Consider the following 12,997-nt stretch of genomic DNA (forward strand, 5'->3'; position numbering starts at 1 on the left):
TTGAGTCCTTTGGAGGTAAATTGGCCCCTTGTGTTAGACTCTCTCTCTCTCTCTCTCTCTCTCTCTCTCTCTCTCTCTCTCTCTCTCTCTCTCTCTCTCTCTCTCTCTCTCTCTCTCTCTCTCTCTCTCTCTCTCTCTCTCTCTCTCTCTCTCTCTCTCTCTGTGTATTTACCTTTTTACCTAGTTGTGCTTTATGGGAAAAGAGGTATGCTCGTGCTGTCCCATCTCCATATCTTTTAATATCCAACTTAGCCTTGAATCCATGTATACTTTCTGCATTTACTATCTCCTCATCCAGACTGTCCCATACATCAATACTTCTATATGGGAAACTATACTTTTTGACATCTCTTCTACAAGCACTCCTCTTCAGCCTCTTCCCATGTCCTCTAGTGTCCCTTGTATCCCAGACCCATTAAGTCGCTCCTGTCCACCTCCTCTACTCCCTCATATGCTTTATATATCGCAATCAAGTCTCCCCTTTCTCTCCTCTTTTCCAACAGTGGTAGATGTAGCCTTTCCAGTCTCTTTTCATATGACAAGTCCCTGATACTTGGTACAATCTTCGTAGCTGCTCTCTGAACTCTCTCCAACTTCCTTATATCCTTTTTCTTGTATGGCAACCACACTACTGCTGCATATTCTAGTCTAGGTCTTATCAGCAATACGATTATCTTCCTGACCATCTCTTAATCCATATATGCAAAGGCCTGCCTTATTCTTCTCAACAAGTTATAGGTCTCTCCTGTAATTTTGCTAATGTATCTCTCTGGGATCAGGTTTCCAGTCACTGTAACACTGAGATCCTTTTCCTCTTCTGCTCCACTCAACCTTACACCATTCAACACATAATTTCCTTTTACTCTTCTTGTACTTTTTCCAAATTCTATTACTTTACACTTCTTTAAATTAAATTCCATTTCCCATCCATAACTCCACTCTGTTATCTTGTTCAGGTCTTCTTGTAACATTCCACAGTCCTCTGCACTTTCAACTTTCTTCAGCAACTTTGCATCATCTGCAAAAAGGCTCATGTAGCTTTTCACACTCTCCGTCATATCATTTATATAGACTGCAAACATGATTGGTGCAAGTACTGAGCCTTGGGGTACTCCACTTAAGACTTCCCTCCATGATGATTTTTTTTATGTTTTACCACCATTCTCATTTCTCTGTTTGTCAGGAAATTTTCCATCCATCTCAGCAGGCTCCTCCTTAGCCGACCATTATGCTTCAACTTCCTCAACAATTTCCTGTGTGGCACTTTATCAAAGACCTTCATCAGGTCTAAATAAACACAATCAGCCCATCCATCTCTTTCTTGCATTACATCCACCACTCTAGAATAAAAACTCAGTAAGTTTGTAACACACGATCTCCCTCTCCTAAATCCAAATTGTTGCTTTATTATCACTTCATTTCCTTTTAGGTACTGCATCCATTTATCCTTCACCAATCTTTCACAAATTTTGCACACCACACTTGTTAGAGACACAGGTCTATAGTTTAAGGGCTCCTCTTTACTACCACCTTTGTACCACCTATGATAGCTCTCTTCCATTCAATTGGAACTCTGCTTTCAATCAGGGAGCTTTCAATAATATTATGTATTACCCATGTCAACTGCTGATTGCACTCTTTTAGTATCCATCCTGACACTCCATCAGGTCCAGGGGCCTTCCTAATGTCTAGTCCCTCCATCTGTTTCTGGACATCCTCTTCAGTCACTTGGATTTCCCCCAGACCCATTTCCTCACTCATCTCACTCTGCCACACAAATGTTTTCTGTTTTGTGAATACTGATTGAAAACTCCTGTCCATTATCTCTGCCAATTCAGCCAGATCCTCATACATTTGACCATTCACCTTCAATCTGCTTATTCCTTCTCTATTTTTCATTTTGCTATTCACATATCTGAAGAATAGTTTTGGTTCCTCTTTGCATTTGTCTATAACATCTTTCTCATAATTTTTCTTTTCTTCTCTAATAACCCTTACATATTCATTTGTTGTAGTTGTGTAGTTTTGCCATAGCTCCTGCGTATTTTCCTCCGCCATCTATTCCATGCCGTTTCCCTCTCCTCCCTAGCTATTTCACATCTTCTATAATACCAGTCATTGTTATATCTTCTCTTTGTCTCTACTTCCAGTACATATCTTTTCACTCCCTCTTCATAAATATTGATGAAAACTTCCCACTTCTTTTGCACATTACTTGCTGTGATAAGTGAACTCCTGTCCGCTTCACCAAAGTATCTCCTCATTTGTTCAAAATTTGACTTACCATAGTTAAATCTTTCACTTTTATAATCTTCACATCTACTTTCCTCTATTTTTTCTTTAATACAAAACCTTATCATGACATGATCACTTTTTCCTAGTGGACAACTATAGTTCATGTCTTCTATAATATCTGTTTCTTTTGATAATACCAAATCAAGTCTTGATGGCTCCTCTCCTCCTCTGTATCTAGTGTTTTCCTTAACCCACTGTGTCATAATATTGTTCATTGCCAGTTTCAGAACCTTATCTCCCCATGAGTCTTCTCCTTCTCTTGTGTTCCACTCCTCCCAATTTATCTCTTTACAATTAAAATCTCCCATTATAACAATTTTGTTGTTTTCTTTAATTTTCTTTATAAGCCATTCTTTTGTCTCACTCAGCAACTGTTCATGCTCTTGTCTATTCCAGGTCTTTGTTTTTAGTGGGACATACACTACTGTGACATATCATAATTCTCTTCTTCCATTTATTAGTTGTAAGTTTGGGCCTTCCACCAAGCTTTCTGCCTTTTCCACACTCTCCACCCTGATACCCTTTTTAACAAGCATCATCACTTCACCTCCTCCTTTTCCACATCTGTTTCTTATCCACATATTGTACTTTCCCCCTCCTAAATTTGGTGTTTCTGAATCTCTTAGTTTAGTTTCTACCATTGCCATGATGTCTGGTTCATTTGCTTTTATAAATTCATTCACTTCATCCATCACTGAAACTAAACCATCCACATTAGTGTGTGTGTGTGTGTGTGTGTGTGTGTGTGTGTGTGTGTTGTAGCTAAGATATATTATAATCAGGTGATTTAAATAATTACAGTCCATGACAATGTTACACACCACTACATTTGGCTTCTTTTACAGTAACATTCTCATGCAGTTACTGGTGCACTTCAAAGAAGGTAAAAATGTATACTCTTATTTTCATTCCACCAGCCAAAGAAAACAAGTACCACTTGAAAACATGGTCCCAGATGACAGTGATACTCGCTGGATGGGCTGTGGACAACCCATGAAAGAGTGCGTTGGTAGATATTAGTGTAATAAGTGCTTTCAGTTAATTAAAAGGGAATCTAGTATGCGTGTGGTCCTGTGTCTTGTAATGATTATCCTGTTGTTTGGGGAAATTATTATTTTTTATACTGATTATGTATTTGTAGCTTGTCAACTTTGTATGTGTTGGTCCATCCATCCTGTGTGTCCATCCAGTAGTGGCTTTCAGTATAGTATGTTTGAAGAAGTAAAAAATTTAAGTGAAATAACATGTTTGATAAATGGTTGCTGGTTGTATTTCCTCCTTGTTGTTTTTTGCTTGAATGTATATTGTGGAAAATAGTTAACAATAATGGGATACTTTTTTTTCACAATTCCATATTGTCAATTTGTTTATAGGTGTGGTTTTGTGAGATGCCACTAGGTGAGAAAAGCTGAAGAAGATAAACATGAACTTGCTGTGCAAAATTATTATATCTAGATAGAATAATCTGTCATTTGTCACTGATTCATGTGTATATTGTACTATATATACTGATTATTCACTTATGTATTTATTTCCAATTTCTGCCATTTAATATCTTCTTTTGAGAAGTTTTGATATCAGAACAGGTATTCCTCAAAAGCTGAGCATATCTGTAAAGTAGTACATGACTTCTTAGTGATGCACAGTGATCTGTTTCTGTCTCTTTTGTTTGTATTGTAGTTCCTGTTGTGTATGATTTGGAGTTAAGAAATCTCACAAGACTGATAGTTTGCTGTTTTTTTGTCTTGCTGCAGTATACGTCCACAGGCTGCCATGTCAGTGGGGAGAGATGCTGACTTCTACAAGATGGATCACAAGAAGAGAGGACAAGCCATTATCTTTGTGCATGACCAATTTGATGATATTAATCTACAAGTAAGTCATAAGCACCATAAGTGCAGAAACTGTACAGTATTTAAGTTTTTTTAATGTGTTGAGTCTAGCCAAGGAAAAAAAACAAGTATGATCCTCCATAAAAGATAATCATTACTCCCTGTGAGGTCTAAAGCACTGGATCAGGGGATGTTGTGAACTTATCATTAAACCCTGCTGTGACCTCACTGAATGTTTCTCTTTATGTCTCACAATACAAGGGGGCAGTCACAGCCTGCCTGCTAAAGACAACTCTCTTCCTTCACACCAAATTACAAGTATATATACCCTTCACTCAAAATTCAAAATCATGGCAACTCCTACACCAGCCTCAGAGTCCCCATCTGGGGAGGAGACCACAAATGTCCCCAGGTTGGACTGCTCTTCTGGTATCACCCCCAAGTGTCTTGAAACCCTCCTCAACTTTTCTCCATTAATTTCTACAACATTCGCAGTCTTAGGTCTAATTTTCAATCTGTAGAGCATCACCTCTCCTCTAATAAACCTCATCTTCTTTTCCTCACTGAAACACAGGTATCTGAGGCAACTGACAGTAGCCCTTTTTCTGTTCCCTCCTACTTTCTCTATCCTCATTTTCAATCCAAAGCTGGATGGTGCATTTATGTGTGCAATGACTTAACCTGCTCTTGTGCCCACACACTTGAATCTTCTGAGTTTTCCACCATCTGGCTACAACTACAGTGTCACTCTCAAACTAAATTTATCTGTGCTGTATACCTCTATCCTAACTTCTTTGACTATAAGAAATTCTTCGACTACTTAACTTCCAAAGTGGACTGACTCTTTTCCCTCTTGTGGAGATCTCCATTCTTGGAGACTTCAGTGTTCACTACCAGCTTTGCCTTTCCTCTCCCTTCCTCACCATCCTGGTGAACTAGCCTTCAACTTTGCTATCCTCCATGACCTAGAGCAGTTGGTTGGTGCAACACCCTACTCGTATTCCTGACCGCCTTGGAGATACTCCGAACATTCTTGATGTTTTCCTAACATCTAATCCTTCTGCTTATGCTGCTACCATTGGGCTCTTCTGATCACAATCTCATATCTGTATCTTGTCCTATCGCTCCAATCTCTCCTCAGGATCTCCGTAAGCGGAGGTGCCTCTGGCGTTTTGCCTCTGCTAATTGGGGAGACCTGAGGAGGTATTTTGCTAATTTTTCTTGGAATGACTACTGCTTCCGTGACAGAGACCTGTCTCTGTGTGCTTAGTGCATAACAGAGGTGATAGTGTCTGGCGTGGAGGCGTACATCCCTCACTCTTTTTCTCGACCTAAACCTTCCAAACCTTGGTTTAACACAACCTGTTCTTGTGCTATACATGATAGAGAGGTGGCCCACAAAAGGTACTGAAGCCTTCTATCACCAGAATCTCATGCACTTTATATTTCTGCCCGGAACCATGCCAAGTCTGTTCTCAACTAGCCAAAAAACTCCTTCATTAATATAAAGTGTCAAAATTGTTGAAGATCTAACTTCCCTCATGACTTCTGGCATCTAGCCAAAAACATCTCCAATAACTTTGCTTCTTCTTCTTTCCCTCCTTTATTTCAACCAGATAGCATCACTGCTATCACATATATCTCTAAAGCTGAACTCTTCACTCAGACCTTTGCTAAAAACTCTACCTTGAGTGATTCAGGGCTTGTTCCTCCCTATCCTCCACCCTCTGACTACTTCATGCTACCTAATAAAATCCTTCGCAATGATGTTTTCCATACCGTCGCTGGCCTAAACCCTCAGAAGGCTTATAGACCTGATGGGGTGTCTCCTATTTTTCTCCGAAACTGTGCCTCTGTGGTTGCACCTTGCCTAGTCAAACTTTCAACTTTGTCTGTCAACATCTACCTTTTCTTCTTGCTGGAAGTTTGCCTATATTCAGCCTGTTCCTAAAAAGGGTGACCACTGTAATCCCTCAAATTACCATCCTGTTGCTTTAATTTCCTGCCTATCTTAAGTTTTTTAATCTATCCTCAACGGGAAGACTCTTAAACATTTATCACTTCACAACATTCTATCTGATCATCAGGATGGGTTCCGTCAAGGCTGCTCTATTAGTGATCTGGTTTTCCTTATTCAGTCTTGGTCATCCTCTTTTAGAGATTTTGGTGAAACTTTTGCTCTTGCCTTATACATATCAAAAACTTTTGATAGAGTCTGGCACAAAGCTTTGATTTCCAAACTGCCCTCCTACGTCTTCTGTCCTTCTCTTTGTAACTTCATCTCAAGTTTCCTTTCTGACAATTCTATTACTGCTGTGGTAGATGGTTACTGTTCTTCTAAATCTATTAACAGTGGTGTTCCTTAGGGTTCTGTCCTGTCACCCACTCTCTTCCTATTATTCATCAATAATCTTGTAAACTAAACTTCTTGCCCTATCCACTCCTATGCTGATGATACCACCCTGCATTTTTTTTCACATCTTTTCACAGATATCCAACCCTTCAAAAAGTAAACAGTTCACACAAGGAAGCCACAGAATGCCTGACTTCTGATCTCTATAAAATTTCTGATTGGGACAGAGCAAACTTAGTATTGTTCAGTGCCTCAAAAACTCAATTCCTCCATCTTTCAGCTCGACACAGCCTTTCAGACAACTATCCCCTCTTCTTCAGTGACACACAACTGGCCCTCTCTTCTACACTGAACATCCTCAGTCTGTCCTAATCTAAACTGGAAATTTTACATTTCATCTCTAGCTAAAACTTCTATGAAGTTAGGCGTTCTGAGACGTCTCCAGCGGTTCTTCATACGCCCCCAGCTACTAACTCTGTATAAGGGCCTTATCTGTCCATGTTTGGAGTATGTTTCACATGTCTGGGGGGCATTCCACTCATACTGCTCTTTTAGACAGGGTGGAATCAAAAGCTTTTCGTCTCATCAACTCCTCTCCTCTAACTGACTGTCTTCAGCCTCTTTCTCATCATTGGAATGTTGCATCACTTGCTATCTTCTACCACTGTTTTCATGCTAACTGCTCTTCTGATCTTGCTAACTGCATGCCTTCCCTCCTCCTATGACTTCATGCAGCTCTATGCTATCCACCTCTCTAATGCAAGAGTTAACTAGTATTGCCAATCATTCATCCTCTTCTTTGGTAAACTCTGGAACTCCCTGCTTCTGTATTTCCATCTTCCTATGTCTTAAACACCTTCAAGAAGGAGGTTTCAAGACACTTATCCTTTAATTTTTTATCACCAATTCGGACTCTATTCAGGACCAGCATCTCATTTTTTTATTTATTTTTTTTATTAGATTTTTGTTGCCCTGGGCCGGTGTCCCTCCTACATAAAAAAAAGTTTTTTTTTTTTATGTAGGAAGGACACTGGCCAAGGGCAACAAAAATCTAATAAAAAAATGCCCACTGAAATGCCAGTCCCATAAAAGGGTCAAAGCAGTGGTCAAAAATTGATGAATAATTGCCTTGAAACCTCCCTCTTGAAGGAATTCAAGTCATAAGAAGGTGGAAATACAGAAGGAGGCAGGGAGTTCTGGAGTTTATCAGAGAAAGGGATGAATGATTGAGAATACTGGTTAACTCTTGCATTAGAGAGGTGGACAGAATAGGGGTGAGAGAAAGAAGAAAGTCTTGTGCAGCGAGGCCGCGGAAGGAGGGGAGGCATGCAGCTAGCAAGATCAGAAGAGCAGTTAGCATGAAAATAGCGGTAGAAGACAGTTAGATATGCAACATTGCGGCGGTGAGAGAGAGGCTGAAGACAGTCAGTTAGAGGAGAGGAATTGATGAGACGAAAAGCTTTTGATTCCACCCTGTCTAGAAGAGCAGTATGAGTGGAACCCCCCCAGACATGTGAAGCATACTCCATACATGGATGGATAAGGCCCTTGTACAGAGTTAGCAGCTGGGGGGGGGTGAGAAAAACTGGCGGAGACATCTCAGAACACCTAACTTCATAGATGCTGTTTTAGCCAGAGATGAGATGTGAAGTTTCCAGTTCAGATTATAAGTAAAGGACAGACCGAGGATGTTCAGTGTAGAAGAGGGGGACAGTTGAGTGTCATTGAAGAAGAGGGGATAGTTGTCTGGAAGGTTGTGTCGAGTTGATAGATGGAGGAATTGAGTTTTTGAGGCATTGAACAATACCACGTTTGCTCTGCCCCAGTCAGAAATTTTAGAAAGATCAGAAGTCAGGCATTCTGTGGCTTCCCTACGTGATATGTTTACCTCCTGAAGGGTTGGACGTCTATGAAAAGACGTGGAAAAGTGCAGGGTGGTATCATCAGCGTAGGAGTGGATAGGACAAGAAGTTTGGTTTAGAAGATCATTAATGAATAATAAGAAGAGAGTGGGTGACAGGACAAAACCCTGAGGAACACTACTGTTAATAGATTTAGGAGAAGAACAGTGACCGTCTACCACAGCAGCAATAGAACAGTCAGAAAGGAAACTTGAGATGAAGTTACAGAGAGAAGGATAGAAACCGTAGGAGGGTAGTTTGGAAATCAAAGCTTTGTGCCAGACTCTATCAAAAGCTTTTGATATGACCAAGGCAACAGCAAAAGTTTCACCAAAATCTCTAAAAGAGGATGACCAAGACTCAGTAAAGAAAGCCAGAAGATCACCAGTAGAGCGGCCTTGACGGAACCCATACTGGCGATCAGATAGAAGGTTGTGAAGTGATAGATGTTTAAGAATCTTCCTGTTGAGGATAGATTCAAAAACTTTAGATAGGCAGGAAATTAAAGCAATAGGACGGTAGTTTGAGGGATTAGAACGGTCACCCTTTTTAGGAACAGGTTGAATGTAGGCAAACTTCCAGCAAGAAGGAAAGGTAGATGTTGACAGACAGAGCTGAAAGAGTTTGACTAGGCAAGGTGCAAGCACGGAGACACAGTTTCGGAGAACAATAGGAGGGACCCCATCAGGTCCATAAGCCTTCCGAGGGTTTAGGCCAGCGAGGGCATAGAAAACATCATTGAGAAGAATTTTAATACGTGGCATGAAGTAGTCAGAGGGTGGAGGAGAGGGAGGAACAAGCCCAGAATCGTCCAAGGTAGAGTTTTTAGCAAAGGTTTGAGCAAAGAGTTCAGCTTTAGAAATAGATGTGATAGCAGTGGTGCTATCTGGTTGAAATAGAGGAGGGAAAGAAGAAGAGGCAAAGTTATTGGAGATATTTTTGGCTAGATGCCAGAAATCACGAGGGGAGTTAGATCTTGAAAGGTTTTGACATTTTCTGTTAATGAAGGAGTTTTTTGGCTATTTGGAGAACAGACTTGGCATGGTTCCGGGCAGAAATATAAAGTGCATGAGATTCTGGTGATGGAAGGCTTAAGTTTTCAAACATATGTAAAAAAAAAAAAATGATAGGACAGAGAATCTAAATAGTTATATAAACCTTTTTGCTGATGATGCAAAAATAATGAAAATAATAAAGGATGAAAATGACTGCAAGGAGTTACAAAAGGATATTGACAAGATACATGCATGGAGCCAAAGATGGAAACTAGAATTTAATGCCAGAAAAGGCCATGTGTTGGAAATAGGAAAAAGTAGAATGAGAACTTCATGGAATTACAAAATAGGAGGAGAAATATTCATGAAAAGTAATGAAGAAGATTTGATAGTAATGATCCTGGACACACTGTCACCTGAAGGGCACATACACAGAATATTCACCTCTGCATACAGCTTGTTAACAAACATTAAGGTGGTTTTAACTATTTAAATAAAGAAATGATGAAGGAAATTATAACAAGCATGATACAATCTAAATTGGAAAATGCAGCATTAGTTTGGGCTTCATATAGAAAAAAAAAAGATATATGGAAACTGGAAAGAATACAGAGGATAGCGACAAAGATGGTACCAGAATTGAAAAACATAAACTATGAAGAAAGACTTGAAGAGATGGGATTACCAACGAGAGAAGAGAAAGAGGAGACCAGATAACAATGTGCAAATTAGTAAACAATATAGAAAAAATGGACAGAAATTACTTGGTACCACAGATGGAGGAGGGAGAGAGACAGACGAGTGGGCATGGAAAGAAAATAAATAAGAGTGGATGTTTGAGCAACATCAAGAAATACAGCTTCCCATATCAAACTATTGAAATCTGGAATGATTTGAAGGAAGTGGTGGTTTTGGTAAACAGTGTACACATGTTTAAAGAGAAGATGGATAAATATGGTCAAGGAGACAGGACAAAATGAGCTTTGGTTCCTGCCCTGTACAGTACAACTAGGTAATACACACACACACACACACACACACACACACACACACATATGAGGTTTTAGATGTGATGGCAGTACTACATAGCCACAGCACTGCATCACACCAGATGTGAGGACAAAACACGCACTCTTTTACGGGTTTTGGCACCGACTTCCTACTATTCACCAATGATCTAAACCAAACTTCTTGTCCTATTCACTCCTACACTGATAATACCATCCTGCACTTTTCCACATCTTTTTGTAGAAGTCCAGCACTTTAGGAAATAAACAGCTCATACAGGGAAGCCACAGAACAACTGACTTCTGATCTCTCTAAAATTTCTTATTGGGGTAGAGCAAACTTAGTTTTGTTCAATGCCTCAGAAACTCAATTCTTCCATCTATCAACTTGACACAACCTTCCAGATATCTATCCCCTCTTCTCCAATGACACTCAACTACCCTCATCTTCTGCACTGAATATCCTCTGTTTGTTTTCTAATTATAATCTAAACTGGAAACTTCACATCTCATTTCTAGCTAAAGCAGCTTCTGTGAAGTTAGACATTCAGTGCTGTCTCTGTAAGTTTTTCTCACTCCTCCCCCCACCCCCCTCAGCTGCTAACTCTGTACAGGAGCCCTGTCTGTCCATGTATGGAGTATCAGGTTTCATTCTAAAAGAGTGCAGAAAACAATTAATTGAACCAGTTCATGACATAATTAAGTGCTCCATATCAATTGGAAGATTGTCTAAGGAATGGAAGAGAGCATACATAGTGCCACTTTATAAAAGTGGGAAGAAAGAAGAACCACTAAACTATAGATCAGTATCAGTGACCAGCATAGTGTGTAAGATCTGTGAAAAGTGATAAAGAAACAGTGGACAGAATCTAGAAAAACATGATATAACAGCAAAACAGTATTGCTTTATACAAAATGATCATGTATTTGATGATCTGCTATCTGAGAGTGATATAACATGAGAGAGGGATGGATGGGTAGATTGTGTGTATTTAGATCTAAAAAAAAAAAGCTTTCAACAAAGTTCTCTAAAAAAAAAAAAAAGTTTTCAACAAAGTTTCCCACAACAAGCTACTATGAAAGCTAGAAAATATAGGAGGATTAAATGGAAAAAAAAAAAAAAATGGATGGAAAGTTACTTAACCCTTACACTGACCCTTGGGGTCAGTTACACTGACCCTTGGGTTACACTGACCCTTGGGGGACCCCACTTAATACTGGGCTCCACACTGATGCTCTGGTCCCTTATTACTGTTCGCATCTCTCTGTTTTAAGGAAATCGTCCATCCATTTCAGCATTTTTTCCATTTACACCACCTATCTTTTCCAGCTTCCACAGCAGTCTATTATGTGGCACTTTATCAAAAGCTTTTCTTAAATCTAGATAAATACAGTCTGCCTAACCATCTCTCTCCTGTATGATATCATTCACTCTTGAATAATAACATAATAAATTAGTGACACAAGACCTCCCTTTCCTAAAGCCAAATTCACAATTTGTGAGAATGTCCTTATCTTCCAAAAACTTAGTCCATTTATTCTTTATTATCCTTTCACATATTTTTGCAACTGCGCTCGTCAGCAAAACCAGTCTATAATTTAGTGGGTGTTGTGTGTCTCCTCCGTTAAATATGGGTACAATGCTTATCCTTTTCCAATCCTGTGGAACTATTCCTTCATTAATAGAGGTACATATGATGGTGTGTAATTTATCATTAAGCTGGTTACTGCATTCTTTCATTAGCCATCCCAACACTCCATCCAGTCCTGTGGCCTTTCTCACATCTAACATTTTGATGATTTCATAAATTTCCTCTTTTGTTACTTGAAATTCCTCTATTATTCTATTTTCATGTGTGTACAATGGCCTTACAAATTCCTTTTCCTTTATAAAAACTTCCTTAAAGTTCTTATTCATCACTTCTACCATCTCTTTCTGGTCTTCATAAACCACTCCATCTACCATTAGCTTTCCTATATTCACTTTGCCTTTCAGTTTGCCATTTACACATCTATAGAAGAGTTTAGGCTCATGTTTATATCTGTCTATTATATCTTTTTCAAACTGTCTTTGTTCATCCCTCAGGATCTTCATGTAATCATTTCTTGCTTGTTTGTAATTATTCCATAGGTTAATTCTTTTACTTTTCCTACATTTTTTCCATGTATCCTCTTTCGTCCTTCTTGCTGCTTTGCATCTTTTATCAAACCACTCTTTTTTTACCCACTATTACTGTCTGCTTTTTAGGCACAAACTTTTTTCACCTTCTTTATATATTTTAAGAAATTCATGCCACTTCACTTGGATCCCTGTAGCCTTATGGAACATATCCCATCTCTCCTCTTGAAAAAAAACTTCCTCTCATTATCAAAGTCTGCCTTACAGTAGTTTAATCTCCCAGCATAGTGTTCTTCATTCCTTTGATTCTCTATTTCCTCATTTATATTGAATTCTATGGTAGTGTGGTCACTTTTGGCTAACAGACATCCTATGTGAACATGTTGTATCACCTTTTATCCACTGAGTTAATATATTATCCATTACCAGCTGTAATAATTTATTTCCCTAAGATGGTTCTGTTCCCTCCATGTACCACTGTTCCCAACACACCTT

The 12,997-nt window shown here is 39.2% G+C and overlaps 1 protein-coding gene across 9 annotated transcripts in view; it reads left to right on the plus strand.

The window, feature by feature from the left end:
• Positions 1-12,997, plus strand: part of LOC135108104 (caspase-1-like) — a 64,692-nt gene that overhangs the window by 35,263 nt on the left and 16,432 nt on the right. For 5 of the 9 annotated variants that reach the window (XM_064018770.1, XM_064018769.1, XM_064018771.1 and 2 more), the window contains exons 3-4: positions 3,141-3,296; positions 4,050-4,170. In XM_064018770.1, coding sequence (XP_063874840.1) covers positions 3,141-3,296; positions 4,050-4,170 — 277 coding nt within the window. The remainder of the gene's footprint in view (positions 1-3,140; positions 3,297-4,049; positions 4,171-12,997) is intronic. The other 4 variants (XM_064018777.1, XM_064018778.1, XM_064018775.1 and 1 more) reach the window with 3 other exon arrangements.

The sequence above is a fragment of the Scylla paramamosain genome, chromosome 16 (genome assembly GCF_035594125.1).
Source record: "Scylla paramamosain isolate STU-SP2022 chromosome 16, ASM3559412v1, whole genome shotgun sequence".
NCBI classification, from domain to species: domain Eukaryota; kingdom Metazoa; phylum Arthropoda; class Malacostraca; order Decapoda; family Portunidae; genus Scylla; species Scylla paramamosain.